This window comes from Crocuta crocuta, unplaced genomic scaffold, assembly GCF_008692635.1.
Source record: "Crocuta crocuta isolate KB4526 unplaced genomic scaffold, BGI_CrCroc_1.0 scaffold45, whole genome shotgun sequence".
NCBI classification, from domain to species: domain Eukaryota; kingdom Metazoa; phylum Chordata; class Mammalia; order Carnivora; family Hyaenidae; genus Crocuta; species Crocuta crocuta.
The window spans coordinates 3,671,032-3,689,339 of record NW_027530544.1 but is presented as its reverse complement, the minus strand read 5'-3'; the positions used below and the strand labels follow the sequence as shown (position 1 = coordinate 3,689,339).

Genomic DNA, 18,308 nt, shown 5'->3' with positions numbered 1-18,308 from the left:
ATTTCACAACTTTGTCATTGAAAGTTATAACTAGAGTAAGGCACCATTGTGAGTAGGATATATTCTATTCTGTAAGTATTTTAAGAGAGGGGCAAAAACTGCCCCCAAAACTACTGAGCTAGAAACTCCATGGTTTTCAGCCTTGGCTGCATTTTAGAATCACCTGAGAAATTAAGAGGAGATACTGATGCCCAGGCTCCATCCCAGACCTCAGTAAAATCATCCCCAGATGACTGTGAAGTCCAGCCTAGGGTGAGGACTAGCTGATCCACCTCTTGTGACCCTTCTGACTCTGGTTCCAGTGCCTAGGCTGTAAGATAATTTTGTATATATACATGTTTACATCATGACTTAATGTTTTCAACCTATTGTTACATTTCTGTTTGGTTGAATTTCTCCAAGCTCTGATCCTTCCTCAGGGTTCAGACTTTATGACCAATGAGGTCATTTTTCAAGACATGGTTTCTTCTGCCTTCACACAGTGGGCAATTCTCAACCACTGGAAGGGAAGAGGTGAAGGAGCTTCGGTCAGTGGCTAAGTGGAGTAAGGCCCACAGAACAACAACTTCAATGTTGTGAACTTCAACTTGAGGTGGAGTTGTTTCTGAATGGGAAAAAAAGTGAGTTTAAAAACAATATTAGTATTATTATTTACTTAACAGGGCTGCAATACCAGTAAGTTCAAACAATGAAATGAATAAAAATCCCCCCCCTTTTTTACCTTGGCTGGATGCATTATGTATTCACTATCTATCGCTAAATAATAAAGTACCCCCACAGCTTTGAGTCTTAAAATACCAACAAATCTATTATGTCTCATGGTTTCTGTGGTCAGGAATTCAGACAGAACACGGTAAGGACAGCTTGTCTTTCCTTATAAAGCCTGGGGCCTCAGCTGGAAGAACTTAAAGTTGGGAACTGGAATCATCTGAAGGCGTGTCTCACGTATCTGGCAGTCGATGCTGGCTATAGGTGGGAACACCCACATGTGTCCTCCGCATGTGGCCCGGGCTTCCTCACAACATGGTGGCTGAATTCCAAGCACAAGTGATCTGAGAGCAAGGAAGCCACGTGGACTGCCTACTGCTTTTATATTCTAACCTAGGATGTCAAGCAGTGTCATTTCTTTCGTTTCTACCATTGGTTAAGGCACTCACAAAGGTCTGTTCAGGCTCAAGCGTAGGAACATAGACTCATCTCTTTCTGAAGGAACATTAATGTCATATTGCAAGAAGAGCATGAGAGATGGGATATGTTAGTGCAGCCATCTTTCAAAAAGCCAATGTAACCCACATTATCTTTTAATTTTCTTATTTAGGTTTTAGATTCCAAAAGTAATGTGTTCATCATAAGAAAAAAACCTCATTAAAAATCCAGAATTTGTACACCAGAGTAGATTTCCTCTCCCACTTGACTATCTCAATCCCACTCCCTAGAGATAATCATTGTTAACAGATTGATGTGTGTTTTTTCATACAAACTATGTATATGTATACACTGTGTTATATAAAATAACTATACATTATTCTGCAACTTGGTGTTTTTACTTATGTGACGAACAGAGTTCCATGTTAGTACATATAAAAACACCTAATTCTGTCCAATGCTGGCTACCATAGAATGTCTGTACCATAAATTATTTAATAACCTGTTAATGGACATTTTGCTTCTATTTTTTTAAACTATTACAGAATAATGATGCAGTGAACATCCTTATATTAGGTCAGATAGGGCAGTATGTTAAAAATCCTTTGTTCTGCAGACACTTCTCCANAAATAAATAAATAAAATCCTTGTTAAAAAAATCCTTTGTTCAAAGGATATACAAGGGTACTGTTTTTCAATACAGCATAAGTGGGTTTTTTAAAAATGTCATTGTTATAAGATAAATCTACATTAAGCAAGATGGATAGGTTTCTCTTGCCTTAACATGAAGAAAAGAAACAAATATTTGCTCTTAGGTTTGAAGATGCCTATAAGCTTTGAAGGGAACTTATCATTTATTGAGAAAATAATGAGTAACAGAGAAAAGGTGGTTATGAAGAGCGGTGTGGATTTCCTTTTCTAATGTTTTTATCTCAGGCTGAAATGGAAGTGAATGTGGATTCTTTACAGTTCACACAGACATTTAGAGGGAGGCTCATCAGGAAATGATAGCAAATAGGAAACCAACCTGAGGCAAAAAAAAAAAAAAAAATGAAAGTGTCATGTGTGACCCCAAACTGAATAATAAAAATGAGTCTACTGGCCATACAGATGTAATATACGGGTACAGTCAATTACAATAAAACGCCGGTGTCATCCTGCCCACCTATCTACCCACTGTTTACAGATGGCTAACATGTAATTTTTTCTGGGAGTCTTTCCTCTTGCAGAGATGGGCAATTAAAAACTTCTTTGCTGGGAATGAAGTTCCGCCACGCTACAGCATGAATGAACCTTGAGGACATGCTAACTGAAGTAAGCCAGACACAATTGTGTGTGGCAAATATTGTCTCATTCTGCTTATGTGAAATACCTTGAACAAGCAAATTGATAGAGACAATAGATTAGAGGTGACCATGGGCTGAGGAAGGGTGGATGGGGAATTATTGCTTAATGGGTTCAGAGTTTCTGTTTGGGGCGATGAAAAACAATAGCAGTGATGGTTGCTCAACCTAGTGAATGTAATTAATGCCACTGAACTGTACTCTTAAAAATGATCAAAATGGCATTTTGTGTTATCTTTCCATACCAAAAAAGCGTTTACTGGAGCAGGAGATGTTGGGGCTCTGTCAGTGTTCCCATGGCTTTGCCTTCCCTTTTGTTTTTAAAAGAACAACCTCTATTTTTAGGGATTTTCACACAAAGGCTCATGTGGGCGTGGGAAGTACTCCCAGCTGCCCTCCTGTTTTCAGAAGCCCACATGGAAGCCTAGCAAGTTATTTAAGGATTAGGAAATATGCCAGATTCGAAGTGGAGATAATTTAATCCTCTGTATGTTAATTCAAGCTTTTTTTCCCCCCCTGCAAGCGGAGTCCTGGAAATCTTACTTCACTCCCTGGGGAAGCCAGTTTTGAGTCTTGCTGAAGGTGGTGAGGGCAATAGAATTGCACTTCCTTCGAGTTGAGGGTCACCTGGTGGAGTAGCCCGCCGCTGGGAGGTGGGAGGGAACCTCTGGAGCGCAGTCTCCTCTCCTGCTCAGAGGCTTCTGCACCCGTCCAAGGGACCACGGGGCCAGTGTGGGAGTTGTGGGCCCTCCAGCTCCCCGCCCTTTCTCACTCTGGTGTGCAGGATTGGACTATTTCTCTGCAGCTCGTAGGCTCGCGCCCCGTCCTATTTCCCAGGGCTGGCCACCTCAGCTGGTGGCACTGAATTGGACGAGGGCTGCAGCGGCGGTGGCTGGTCTGGTCAAGTTTGAGTGCTAGGGGAGCCCCCACTTTCCCCCCGGCCGGGGGTCCAGATTCCCACCGCCTCCTCCCAGGCCTGGCAGCTCTGTCGCGGAGCCCTCCAGGGAGGCGCTAGGTGTGCGGGCCCGACCCCTGGGGCGGGGAAGTCTCGGCAGCCCTTCCTCTCCACCTGACACCAAGACTCCAGAGTGAAGGCGTGTCTGGGGTGGCCGAGCCCGGGCGGGACCCGCCTCTCCAGCGGGACAGGGGGACCCGCGCAGAGCACACCTGGTCAGCCACGTGGCGGGGCGGGGGGCGGGACAAGGCGGGACTCGCGCTAGGAGCTCGCTGACCCTGCAGCGGGTGAAAGTGGACGGTACTGGTGGGTGGGGAGTGCACAAGGTGGTCTTGGGGACGACTCCTCTCCCCGGAGGAGCTGTATCCTGTAGTAAGGGGATCCGGCGTTGCCACCTGCTCAGGTAATCCCCGCCCCTCCCCCGGCCAGAGTCACCTGGCGCGCGTGTGCACCTGAACGTCTGTCCGAGGCACTCAGACGCGCGCGCGCCTCCCCGCCCAGAAGAGGAATGGTGGGCTCTCCCCGGGATCCAGAGCCAGGTGTGGGCTGCTCCATCTGGGGTTCTCAGAAGTGGGGGTCCTGAGACACGCGGAGTCAGGGCGGCGGCTCCCCGGAAACCTGGGGATCCTTTTGCGCAGACCAAGGGCCCGAGCGGCGGGGTCGTGCGAGGCCCAGCGCGCCTCGCTCCAGACCCGCCTGTCTGCGCGTGGGCAGCGGCCGAGAGCCCCGGAGACATTTCTGGAGTCTCCCTCGCACCCATCTCGTCTCCACAGGCCGCCAAATTCTTGCAGTCTCCCTGCCCCCAGCCCCCAGCTCTTTTCCTTGGAATACTCCTCGGAGTGCTTCCCCTTCCTTGCCTTCTCTGGCTGCTGTCATTGGTCATGTTCTTCTCACATGACAAACTCTGCCCCCATAATACCCCTCCTCTCATTCTCCCTTTCCTCCTTCCAAAATGTCAGGAGTCCTGTCCCTTTCTCATCCCTATGCTAGGGAAAGGGGGCACACAGACGGGGCATAAGGTCTCTGCCCCAAGGAAAGCTGGTTCCAGTGCCAAGGGGAAGACTGCGCCTCTGAGGAGAACCAAGCCCTGATAATGATGCTCAGTCCTCTTTTTCTTACCTGCCCTCTTCACTCCCCTCCCCTTTCTGGCCCTGCTCCAGAGGGGACCCCCAAAAGAAACTCCTTATCTCCCCATGGTCCAATCTGTATTCACTCACTGCCTGCAGCCAGTTCTAGGGAGCCAGTGCTGCCCCTGCTGTGGACAGAGGGGTTCGCGGGGATGAGAGAGGAGTGTTAGACTGTGTCCCCTAGGGCTGGATAGACTGGCAGCTGGCTCTGACCCCCATACTGAAGGAGCTCACGGAAGAAAGCTCTGGGGGCAAGTGTGGCTCCAACACAGCAAGGTTTGTGCACAGGGAGGTTCCGAAGGATGTGTGGAATCGACTTGGGCACCAAAGAGAGGAAAGGGGGTTTTGAGATGAGGTAGAACAAGGTCTCTTCCTCAGTCAGGGCTGTGTGTGGTGTATATGCGAAGGATGGGCCCTAAGGATGGAGGGAAGAAGAGCCAACCTGACCAAGGATGGTGTTTGCCTTTCAGAGGGGTCTCCCCGCCCAGACCACCAGGGCCCCATTTCCAGGAGAACAGCCCAGATGTCTCAAGTGCAGGAACTCTTCCACGAGGCAGCCCAACAGGTAGGCTTGTGCCGTGTGGGGGTCTGAGATAGAACCAGGGGCCCCAGACAGGAAGCTGAAGGGAAACATTATAGTAGACTATTTTAAAAGTAATTATCTCAGAAGTTTATTTTGGTATTCTCAGTTCATCAAGAAAATATTAAGCCGTCTCTTAACCATCTGTGTGCAGAAAATCTTCTTCGGTATCATTGGCAGTGGATTTTGAATCCTTAGCATTCCTTCTTGCCCCATGGAGGTTTTCCATGAACAGAGTGAGGTCTCGGATAATATGAACTCCTTTTACTTTTGAATCAGACCTGGGTAGGAAGGTAAATTTATTTCTGAAACATTCATCTGTGCTGAAGCCACATGGATTGCTGGATTTCCCGATGTCTGCAGGGTTGGGTTTTTTTTTTTTTTTTTCCCTTTCCCTGTTGATCATTAGTTGTAGTAAATAGTCTACACAGCTATGGAATTGAAGGGGTTCTCTGCAGAAATACAGTTAATCCCTTCAAAAAAGCCTCACAGGGAATGACCTGCAGTAGTCTTGCTGTTTAATGATCCCTCAACCTTGAAGTTTTCACCACCCCTTGGATTTCTCTCATGCTTTGTAGAGAAGGGCACTATAATGGGGGTGAGGGGGGATGAGCCTACTACGAAGGGAGAGAATCAACTCAAGGCCTCAAACAATAGCAAGAGAGCAGGCTCCAGAACCTGGGGGTCTTGAGCCAAGGGGCAGATGTTGGTGAGGCAGAGGGGGTTGTAAATTGGTGGGGGAATCCAAACTGGCCAGTTACCCTCTCTTCAGGTTCATGGGTACATGTGAAAAGTGCAGCGTGGTGGCTGGCAGGTGGTGAGTACTCCGCACAAGGTACTGCCCCTCTCCCTGCTGGCAGGCCCAGGGCTGTACCCCACACCCTCGTACTTAGCTCCTGACACCCAGCTCTGCCAGTTTTCATGCTGCTGAGAAGTGAGAGACTGGAGACTCAGCAGAATGGTTGTCCAGAACTGTTCTTTCCTTGGTGGAAAGGCCTATGGCCATGCTCTTAGTATGGCTGAGGACCATTAGAGAGACTTTGATTTGTCAGGGGTCTTCACATTTATTTAGCTGGACCAGCTTCTCACATGTTTTCTCGGATATGTAAGGCTATACGTGAGTGTTAACACACTTCACATGTATTTGTGGACCACTTCTGAAATAATGGCTGCCATGTGGGCATGAGAAAGATGCCTACACAGAAAATATGAGGCTCTGGTCTGCAGGGATTCCAAAAAAAGAGACAAGACATTCTTGATTCATCTTTGTGAGAAGGATCTGTCGAAGCTCAGCTGAACCCCCCTCTCCCCTGTTAAAAACCTTTAGTGATTCTGTGTGTCCACCACTCAGAGTTCAAACTCTTTTTTTTTTTTTTAATGTTTTATTTATTTCTAGGAGAGAGAGAGAGACAGCATGAGCAGGGGAGGGTCAGAGAGAGAGGGAGTCACACACCGAAACGGGCTCCAGGCTCTGAGCTGGCAGTCAGCACAGAGCCCGACGCGTGGCCCGAACCCACGAACCGCGAGATCATGACCCAAGCGAAAGTTGGATGCTTAACCGTCTAAGCCACCCAGGCGATCCCTCAGAGTTCAAACTCTTTAGCTTAGGTCCTGCACAGCCTGATCCTGCTGGAGTTTTGAGCCTGGTCCCTTGACTCTTCTTTATGCCCCACGTGCCAGCTGCAACTCACCACTCCCCAGGCTCTGTGCTTGTGTCCCCTTTGGTGGTCTTTGCTGATCCTTCTCTCTTAACTGATTTGTCACTGGAACCCTCCAAATGCCTGAGGCAGTGCCTGGCATTTAAGTGGATGATAAATGTTAGTTGGCTAACCAAATGAACAAGCAGTAGATAACCATAATGCAAGTTAAATTGTCATAACTGCACCAAGAGAGAATTTCTTTTATTTTTATTTATTTTTAATATTTTAATATTTTTGGGGGGGGGAGAGAGATAGAACGTGAATAGAGGAGGGGCAGAAATAGAGGGAGACACAGAATCTGAAGCAGGCTGCAGGCTCCAAGCTGTCAGCACAGGGCCTGATGTGGGGCTGGAACTGATGAACCGTGAGATCAGGACCTGAGCCAAAGTTGGATGCTCAGCCAACCGAGTCATCAAGGTGCCCCAAAAGAGTTGCTTTTAAAAATGTGGTGGATACAAAGGCCTTGGTATCCCCTCTATCTCCCTCTCCCTCAATCTTCAAATATTGAGGGACTGGACAGTGTTCAGTGTCAAGGCCTTTGGTGTTCACACATTTGAAATTCACGCATTTGGAATTCATTCTTTTTCTCTGTCTCCCTTGCATTGTCTTGTCCTGGGCACCATTTCTGGATTGCATTATTCATACTCTCCAAACCTCTTTCTCCACATGGCTCCTTTTCTACAGCAGAAATCTATACATTTGACTGTTTTGCTAAAAGCCTTTCCATGGCTTCTCACTGCCTTCAGAATTCAGCTCCAACTCTTGGCCCAAAAGCCTTCCATGATCTGACTCAGCCCCCCTGCTCCAGCCATGTGCTCTGTCACTGCAGTTTCTGTGTGGCACTGAAACAGACTCTTCCTTTCCTATCTCCCTTAAGGTTGTGAACCGGTAATTCATTGTTGTACCCTCAATACCTGTCATTAGTGTTTAGCATATAGAAAATGTTCAGTTAGTGCTGGCTCTACTTAACTGAACTCAACTCACTGTTGACTGGGGGGAGCTGCCATTTGTATTAGGTGTCGAAGTATTGGTAGAAGTAGAACATATATGGTGAAATCAGGCAACACATCCCAGGCTGAGCAGGTAGGAAAGTGATACTACCGATTGGTGGGTGCTTATTGTATAATGAACATTTCATATGTGTTACTTAATTTAATCTTCATAACACAGTCTGGAAGATATATGATTATTTTGGTTTGACAGATGAGAAAAACAAGACACTTAGAACCCAAGCATGCTTATTGCCAAGGCCTTTCTTCTCTTTGCCTCCTGCCCCAGTGGTAAAGCAGAGCCACTCAGATGGCAAGTCAGAGGCCTGTGTGGAGAGCAGATTGCTGTTTGGGTAGCTAACATGTGTGCAGCTGAACTCTGGGAGTGGCTCGCCCTCTAGAAGTTTCCTGTGACCCTTTCTCTACCTTCACTCTAGCCTTGGGAGTCAGGAATTCTGCTAGGAGCTTTGGAGCTTGAAGGACAGATGAATATGTGCCAAATCCTTCAGTTCAGACCTGCTCTTCTCTTCATCACTGTGTCTAGAAAGTAGCTCTCAGGATATTTGACCACAGTGGGGATGCTTGTGAATTAGGTGGAGAGGTGAATGAATGGATTCTTGGCTTTGCTTTAATTGTCTTGAGACCAGATGGTGGTGTGTGTGTGTGTGTGTGTGTGTGTGTGTGTGTGTGTGTGTGTGTGTGTCAGTAATCAGTGGACCAGCTGGGGAGAGGCTGTAGATCAGGTTAATAGTATGGTGGTCAGGCGTACATGGGCTGCCTGGATTCAAGTACTGACTAACACTTTGTGACTTGTGACCTTGGACAAGTTACTTAACTTAGCTAAGCCTCTGTTTCCTCACCTATAAAATGGCTACAGTAATAAGACCTACTCTAGAGAGTTACAAAGATTAAAAGAGATAATTCATGTAAATATTTAGTGTAGTGCTTGGTTTAATAGTGAGCAGTCAGTAAATGTTGGATAATAATAAAACTAGGGTGAGGAGTATGTATTTGTTCCAGAATGTAGTGATAATAAGTAATCAGAAGGTTCAGTTGGGGAATAAATGCAGAACTCAGCACAGCAAAGACTTGAGTCCCAAATCCAAAATTATTCCAGTGGCTAAAACCAGAATGTGGGGCATCGACCAGGACAGCCTGCTGGGTGGGTGTCCACTGAGGAGGATGGGATCCTTTCTAGACCCAGATGGGTATGGAGTGGCTTGAGAATGTGTGTGAGTATGTGTGTATGTGTGCATGTTTGAGAATCTACTGAACTTCTGGCAGGTACAGGTCTTGTTCTGGGACCCTCTGTCTTCAGGTGCTTCACTAATGTGACTTAAACCTGAGAAGCTGGGTTCCATATTCTGACTTTGTCACTGGATGTGCCAGGCCTTTGGGCAAGTTATTCAGGGTTCCAAGTCCACTTCCACACTGTGAGATAGGGTGGGAATACCTGATTTTCAAGACTCTTATCCATATGTGGAAGGATCTGGCCGAGAGCCCGTCACATGGTGAGCGCTAAATACAGTGTGTGTTCAGTGACTGGATGAAGCCGATTTCACACTGAAACCCAGTAGAGTACACTGTGTGTGAAACATGGGCCTGGAAAACTAAGGAGCAGCTGGAGCCAGAGGGAGGAGAATGGAAGGCTAACAACCGTATATTCTGTGCTTGTCTCTGCCAGTCCCTGGACAGAGAGGACTGTGGTGGACATGGTATGTCAGGAAGATTAAGCTGGCAGGAGAAAGCAGGTGGCCTGAGATGGAGAGAGATGGCAAATAGACATGCTGGGTGAGGTCTGAAGTCCAGTAGGATCAAAAGCTTTTAGCTTTGGGAATAGTGAGAAAATGGAGCTCAGCTTACCATGGATTTATTGAGCGCATATTATTACCAGGATCTCCAGTAATAGCTATTGTTGGGGATATTAAAACTGAAATCTCTTAACTACTATGGAATAAGGAATGCCTCCAACTAATCTGAGGGTCTTGTCTTCTCTCAGGGTTGGATGGTCTCCAGAGCAACTTAAAGGGGACTTGTGTTATGCTATGGGATGCGAACAAGTCACCAAAACCTGCAAATTAGCTAGTATGAGTGATTTGTATTCTTTCCTCCCATCTAGCTTTCTTCCAGAGATTTGGCTCCTGCAGGAGTGAGTCCATGAGGACCCTTCTCTAGGAAATCTGGGTGCTAAATTCTGGCTGGCCTGAGCTTATCACCCTGGAAAAGAGCCCAATGCAGACGCAGGAAGTAGGTGCCCTGGTAGAGCAATGGCATCTGGCCTAAGTATGGGGAGGACGTATGTCCAGGTTGACTTCCAGGGGGTGAGCCACGTCTGACCCTGAGCATGCCCCACCCAGCATTGTCTGACTTCCTTACCTCCCTTTCCTTTCTCTGTCCTCTCATCCTGTGCTCTCTCCCTGTCTTCTCTTCCTCAATTCAGTGGCTTACCCAGGCTAGCTTAGGATGGTAAGGGTAAAAAAGAGAGTATGGTCATATTGTGGGACACTGGTGAGCAATGAGGNTGCTCACGCTGTCTCTCTCTCTCTCTCCTAGAAATAAATAAAACATTAAAAAAAAAAAAAAGAGGCAGAGGGGTCCTGAGAGACTGCTGGCCTAGTCCCCTTGCTCAGCATGTCAAGAAACAAGGCCAAAGGTGTTGAATGACTTGTCAGAAGACATATGCAACGAGTGGCAGAGATAGGCTAGAACCACAACTGCTACCCTGTACCACAGTTCTGGATTGAGCTTAATGAATCCTGTTGTTAGGCTATGATGTATTTTGAGCATTGGTGTCAGGCCTCATTGAAAAAGCTTTGCTCTGGTTTTCTGTGTCCCCATTAGCTAGTGTACAGTGAAGAACTGACTTGTGTTTTTGCCATGCATTTGCCAGGCCTGTTTTGGAATCTTTAAAAAGCCAATATGCAGAGTGAGCCTTTGTAGCTACATGTGAGGTTCTAGGGTATTGCTTTATTAGTAGGTGAAGAAATGAATATAACTAAGGAGAAAGGAAAAGGGAACTTAAGACAAAATTGTCCTGTTTGCTCCTCCTTTTACAGGTAAGGAAACTGAGGCCCCAAATAGTTGGGTGGAAGAGAAGGGCTCACATCAGGGGTCCCTGGAGCCATGACCCCTCTTGCTTTCCCAGTTTTTGTAGAGTATGAAGCTTGTCTGATTTTAGACGTTTTAAGATACAAATCACAAATACAAAATTAGGTATAATCTTTGGAAGGGACTCCATGCAAATGAAGCCTTGAAGCTTCAGCTGGTAGCTTCACTCCCAAGCCACCAAAGGTACCTGGACAGAATGAACTTTCGGAGATGGCAGAAGAAAAGAGGCTCATGGTCCTGAATCTGGGAGAGAAAAAGAGACAGAACTGGTTTTCAGGGTTGAGTCTGAGGCTTTCATGTGGGCACTGGCACCCTTCTTTCTCTCTCCTCTTCATTGCTCTCCCTTTCCATTGGATAGCCTTGTTTGCTACTTAGCCTAGAAGGTCAACCCCCAAAATGACAATGGAGCCAAAAATGCTGCATATTTGTACAAAGGGAAATGGAGACATTTTATGAATGAAGGTGCCCTAGAGACTGTGATAGAAGTGATTCTTCACTGAAATGAATTGAGTACAATCCTGTCTCATTTGTACCCATAGAGTCTTCATTTATGGAGGGAATTGAGTGATGACACGAAGAGGTCAATAACATTGAAAGAATTTACTATTATCATTTCCCAAAAGAACGGGGTGAGAATCTCATGCCACACATGGCCACAAGGGAAGCATCAGGCTCTGGCCAGGAGCCAGAAGTAGGAGCAAGGGGGAAGCCTGGACTATAGCCTTTTCCATGGGAAAAGTAGGGCAAGGCAGTTTAGGATTGGCTAGTTGGAATAGTTCTGGTGGGCTTTGGGCTATGGGGTATTCTCCAGTTGCCTAGTGCCTGGCCCTAGGGTGGTTAGGACAGGGGAAAAATTGGCTTGGTGTATCAAGGTTAGATAACAAGGGGTGATTTGGGGGACAGACTCAGAATTGTTTGGTTTGCATATGAAAAGCATGCTCCTGGCCAGCGCTCTGCTATCTCTAAGAATTGGTCAACCCTGGGAGGGTCAGTCTTTCCTTGGACAGCAAGATTTTTAAGATATTATAATATCCTAAGATATAGAAAAGGAAAAAGATGATTAATACATTCTGCCTAGCTGTGAATGGATGGACTAGGAGACTTTAAAACTTCTTACTGCCTTAGGGTACATTTTATTCATGGCCATATATAGAAAAAATATAGTCTTTGTCATCTTTTAATAGACTGAGGCTTGTAAGGAGAATCCTACTAACTCTGAAGTACTATTCCTGTAATTTGAGTAAGGTGCCACTAGGTGGTGCTTACATCCTGGTGTGGTCTGACTGAACATCATGATTTCCTATGGGGTAGATCTTTTTCCATTAATTTTATCCTTTCTCTAACCAAAAACATATCTCTTCAAGATAACAGTTGAAACACTAGATACTTCTATATTCACAAAACAATACTAAATAATTGTAGTGAAATTTAAAGCAATATACATACCTGAGTATAATTCAATATCTCTTTTTGCTTCTTAATCATTATCAAATATAACTGAAACTAATTCTTAATTTTTTTTCTTTCTGAGTTTTAATACCCAATAAAAGGACTATGGTGATTATAGCAATGTTGGTATGTTTTAGAACAGTTTGACAAAATTCTTTAGAGGTGGCACCTATTCAGGCTCTGATGCATTTCCAAAGAAATAATGCTTGGCATTTCTACTTCTCAGGAGAAAGGTCCTATTTACATTTCCTTTGTTCTTATTTTGGCGTGTGAATGTTTTCTTCTTTACAAGCATGAAAAGAAAAAGATTGTGGTGTAAAAACCCCTGGTCTGTGGGGAAAAAAAAACACACAAAAAACCTGTGATGTTCTTTACTAAACAGTCCCTGTCAGCAGTTACAGGACTTAGGTGCTTTCTGATAGACTGGAGGCAGTGGTGGCCTTAGCAACCCTCAGCTCCGGCAAAAATAGTTATGTCTGGTGCAGATGATAAATTTGCTCTAACATGAATCCTGGTGTCTGTAAAATTTAACCTAAAACAGAAAGCCATGTCTCATTTTGAGTAACCTTCCCTTTTATTTTAGGCAGTTACCAGTAAAGAACAACACAAAGCAAAACCACATTATAATTTCTCTTAAAAGATACACAGATTTTAAGAACAGACATTAACGTTACCAAAGACTTCACTATCTTTAAGTATCCTGTCTGTCTGTTACATTTAAAATGCGATTCAGGGGCACCTGGTTGGCTGGGTCGGTTAAGCATATGACTCTAGATTTTGGTTCAGGTCATGATCCCAGGGTCGTGGGATTGAGCCCTGTGTTGGCTTCCATGCTGACAGTATGGAGCCTCCTTGGGATTCTCTCTCTGTTCCTACCCTCCTTCCCCCCACTGTCTCTCAAAATAAGTAAATAAACATTTAAAAAATGTGAATAAATAAATAAAATGTGATTCAAACCACAGGCATCTTTTGGTGCTGCAAAAAAATGAGGTTGAGTTAAAAACAGGATTACTGGGGACCCTGGGTGGCTCAGTTGGTTAAGCGTCCAATGCTTGATTTTGGCTCAGGTCATGATCTCGTGGTTGGTGAGTTTGAGCCCCATGTTGGGCTCTATGCTGATAGCTCAAAGCCTGGAGTCTGCTTCAGATTCTGTGTCTCCATCTCTCTCGGCCCTCCCCTGCTTGCGCTCTGTCTCTGTCTCTGTATCTCTCAAAAATAAATAAACGTTAAAAAAATTTTTAAGGGGCACCTGCGTGGCTCAGTTGGTTGAGTGGCTGATTGCGGCCCTGGTCATGAGTTCAAACCCCTCATTGGGTTCTGTGCTGACAGCTCAGAGCCTGGAGCCTGCAGATTCTGTGTCTCCCTCTCTCTCTGTCCCTCCCCTGCTCATGCTTTGTCTCTCTTGCTCTCAAAAATAAAAGTAAACATAAAGAGCTTAAAACATTTTTAAAAAAAAATCGGAAACTTAACTAAATCCCCATGAACTAACTGATTCGACTATAAAAGGCCAAATATAGGATTTCTTTCTTTCATTTTCTTCTTCCTACATTTTCTCTATCCATCTATGTCTCTGTTCCCTAAAAACTTTAATATCCTGTCAAGTATAAATAAATAACTATGTATGACACTTTCCACAAAGGAGATTTACTATTGTTTAAGAACAGGAATATCAAGGGGCACCTGGGTGGCTCAGTTGGTTAAGTGTCTGACTCTTGATTTCTGCTCAGGTTGTGATCTCACAGTTTGTGAGATTGAGCCCTGTGCTGGGCTCTGTGCTGACAGCCAGGAACCTGCTGGGGATTCTCTCTCTCCCTCTTTGTACTTGTGCAGACACTCTTTCTCAAAATAAATAAATAAACATTAAAAAAAAAAGTACTACATGCATGCAATAAAAAAAATTCAAACAATAGAGAATGATATGAAATTAAAAGTCTTCTGCCCTTCTTCCTTCACCCACACTTTCCAGAGACATCCACTGCTTATGCTTATGGTTTCTGGTTTTTATTTTCCCTGGTGGTTATCATTGTACCTTTAAGTAATATATTTATACCTTAATTTCTTGTTCAAATTACCCATTTATTAAAAAATTCTTTTTACATGTTTATTTATTTTTGGGAAAGAGAGAGAGAGAGAGAGACAGAGCATGAGCGGGGGAGGGGTAGCAAGAGAGGGAGACACAGAATCTGAAGCAGGCTCCAGGCTCTGAGCTGTCAGTACAGAGCCAACATAGGGCTCAAACCTATAAGCTGTGATATCATGACCTGAGCCAAAGTCAGATGCTTAACTGACTGAATTACCCAGGCACCCCAAGTTGTCAATTTCTTAATCATTTACTTATTGCTTCCTAATCTGACAAAAAGAAGGCATTGGCACATTTATTCTTCCATCCTTTATCCCCATTTCCTTTCTAATTTTTTATTAGTTGATTTATTATTTTTACATTGTCAAGGTTTATAAAATTTATATATTTTTCCGATAATTATAATGAACGTTTCCACATTTGTTATAGTTGGTTATAAAAATCTTAAACCTAGAAATGGCATTTACGGGGCAACTGGGTGGCTCAGCTGGTTAAGCATCCCACTTCAGCTCAGGTCATGATCTCCCGGTTTCTGAGTTTGAGCCCCTTGGTGGGACTCACTGCTGTCAGTGCAGACCCTGCCTCTGTTTCCCTCTCTTTGCCCCTCCTTGGCTTGTGCGCGCACTCTCTCTCTCCCTGTGTCTCTCTCTGTCTCTCTCAAAAATAAATAAACATTAAAAAAATTAGAAATGGCATTTACAATAGTGAGGAGTGTGTGTGTGTTTAACTGAATAGCCAAGTGATGTTCTTGGACTCACGGAGAAGAAAACGTGATCTTAAATTATTAAAGCTTTGCTGCTTCTGAGCAACAGGATCTTTGTTTCTTTCAAGTTTCCTTTCATTCCGCTGGCTCCTGGGTGGCTACAGCTGTTTCTTATATAGCATGTCACTCTGTTTTGTGATTCTCTTATCTTCTGGGGGACGGTGATTTTTTTCACGTAGGGGTCAGTGGTACTCATTACTCTTTCCTTGTCTAACTATAGAACTGTGGGAGGCCGAGATGTTTTCCTGTATTTCAAAAACATTTCACAACAGATTGAACGCAGAAGTAGGTATGCGAATCCAGCTGTGCTCTGTCAGATCAGACATTGAGATGATAGGCAAAATGTATAACAAGGCCTCTTTTCATTAAACATTTTTGTTTTGGAAAGTAGTTATTTTTCATGAGAACAGTTCATTTATTTTAACAGATAGTGAGCTTATTATTACTGTTCTATTAAAATGATTAATAAGTATTTAAAAATATCTCCCGTTAAGTTTCTAATATGGTAAATATTGATAGATATAACACACCTAAACAAAAGCTCTCTGGAGTCTTCAGTAATTTTTAAGAATGTAAAGGGGCCTTGAGAACAGAAAGTTGGAGAACGGCTATTCTCAGGATTAAGTGTACATTTCAAACTTTTCACAGTTTATTTAGAGTTAAGACTGTACCGTGTCAATATAAAATGTAGGAACTTGGCAAGCACCTAGGCCCGTTTACCACCTGCTTCTGTGATGCTGTAAGTGCCATACCCTTGTTCCTCCCATACACATGACGAAGGGTTCAAGATAAAGTTATGGCCAGTGATTGCCCTGCCCACATCCACACCCAGGGCTGGCTGGCCCTGCACTTGGAGCTTCTCAGGTGCTTTGGAAGACAGCTCTTCTCTCAGATGCCCTGCTTCTCCCTTCTTTGCTTCTTTGCTTCTTCTTACCCCTCCAAGTCCACCTGTAGAATTTCCTCAAATGTCTGATCTGCTGGGGGCACTTGTTTCTTTTCCCCTTCTAGTTATAAGTATAAGTTTATACTTAGAAAAAAAACCAAAACCCATCTTATCAATCATTTTCATGGTAATTTGGAAGGCACAGAAGTGCTCTATCTGCCATTTTGAAAAAGGGGTCTAATGTTAATTTCTAAAGCACATTCATTCATTCATTCAGCTAACTCACACGTAGTAAAAATCTGTTTCATGTTGGGCACAAGAATATACAAGCTATTTTTTTTATAAGCATGTGGGCTCCTTGTATAAATATAGCTTTTGCTGAACTTACTATTTATTTATGTTAAAGTTTTTTTTAAATTTTTAATGTTTTATTTATTTCTGAGAGAGTGAGAGAGAGAGAGAGACAGCATGAGCAGGGGACGGTCAGAAAGAGAGGGAGACACAGAATTGGAAACAGGCTCCAGGCTCTGAGCTGGCTGTCAGCACAGAGCCCGACGTGGGGCTCGAACCCACGAAAAGTGAGATCACGACCTGAGCCGAAGTCAGACACTTAACTGACTGAGCCACCCAGGCACCCCATATTTATGTTAAAGTTTAACATTTTGATACAAATCACAGACATAGGAAGTTTCAATAGTACAAAGAACAATACTCTTGACTCACATTTACCAGTTGTTAACATGTTGTCCTTTTGCTTTATCATTAGTTTGCTCTCTCTCTGTTTCTATTCCATTTCTGTATGTATACATCTACGTATTCTAATCTATATTATATTCTATATTTTTCCCCAAACCATTTGTGGGTAATTTGTGTACATCATGTACCCCTATCCATGAATTCTTCAGTATGTATTTCCTAAGAACAAGAATTTTCTTTTACCTAACCACAGTATATTTATCAAGATCAGGAAATGTAATGTTGGTAGATTCTATTATCTAATCCTTCATTGCACATTCCAGCACTCCAGTTTTGCCAGTTATCCCCCTAATACCCTATAACATTTCTCCCCTGGCCCAGGGTCCAGTCCAGGATTACACATTGCACATAGTTACAACATCTCTACTTTTTCAAAATAATTTTTTAATTAAGTTTATTTATTTTGAGGGGAAGGGGCAGAGAGAGAGGGAGAGAGAGGCTCCACACTGTCAGTGCAGAGACTGATGTGGGGCTTGAACTCACAAACCACAAGATCGTGACCTGAGCCAAAATCAAGAGCCAAATGCTCAACCAACTGAGCCACCCAGGCGCTTGATATTTTTTGAAGAACACAAGTCAGTTATTTTGTAGAACATCCCTCACTTTGGGACATGACCCTCACAACTGGATTTAGGTTTTGTGTTTTTGGCAGGAATTCCCTAGAGTGACAGTTGTGTTCCTCTCTAGGATGTACAGGATTTCCGTTCGTCCCATTTTTGGTGATGTTAACTTTGGTTACTTATTTAAAGTTGTGTCTGCTAAGTTAATCCACTCTAAAGTTACTGATTTTCCTTTTGTAATTAATAAACAATTTGTTGGGGATACTTTGAGACTCTGGAAATATCCTGTTCCTCATTAGTTTTTCACCCACTGGCGTCAGTATCCATGGATGATTCTTTTTTTTTTAAGTTTCTTTCTTTATTTTGGGAGACAGAGAGCACTCACATGCATGCATGAGTGTGAAGGGGCAGAGAGAGGGAGAGAGAGAATCCCAAGCAGGCTCTGCACTGTCAGCCTAGAGCTGGAAGTGGGGCTCACACTCACAAACCACGAGATCATGATCTGAGTTGAAATCAAGAGTCAGACACTTAACTGACTGAGCCACCCAGGCACCCCAATCATGGATGATTCTTGATAGAATCAGTTGTCACTGTCATGATCACAAAATGGTGACATTTCTAACATGATCACCACTTCTATAGATGTCAGTCGGTCTTCTACTGTAAGGAAGGACTTTCTCTTCTTCCTTATATTTTATTTTACTTACTTATTTTAATTTTTTAATGTTTTATTTATTTTTAAGAGAGACAGACAGAACACAAGCAGGGGAGGGGCAGAGAGAGAGGGAGACACAGAATCTGAAGCAGGCTCCAGGCTCTGAGCCATGAGCACAGAGCCCCATGTGGGGTTCGAACTCACGAGCCTTTTG

The 18,308-nt window shown here is 44.1% G+C and overlaps 1 protein-coding gene across 1 annotated transcript in view; it reads left to right on the top strand.

Moving 5' to 3' along the window:
• The first annotated feature begins 3,762 nt into the window (after positions 1–3,762).
• SLC12A8 (solute carrier family 12 member 8) overlaps positions 3,763–18,308 on the top strand; it is a 137,380-nt gene continuing 122,834 nt past the window's right edge. The window contains exons 1-2 of the mRNA XM_077767745.1: positions 3,763–3,847; positions 5,042–5,136. Coding sequence (XP_077623871.1) covers positions 5,095–5,136 — 42 coding nt within the window. The 5' untranslated portion in view covers positions 3,763–3,847; positions 5,042–5,094. The remainder of the gene's footprint in view (positions 3,848–5,041; positions 5,137–18,308) is intronic.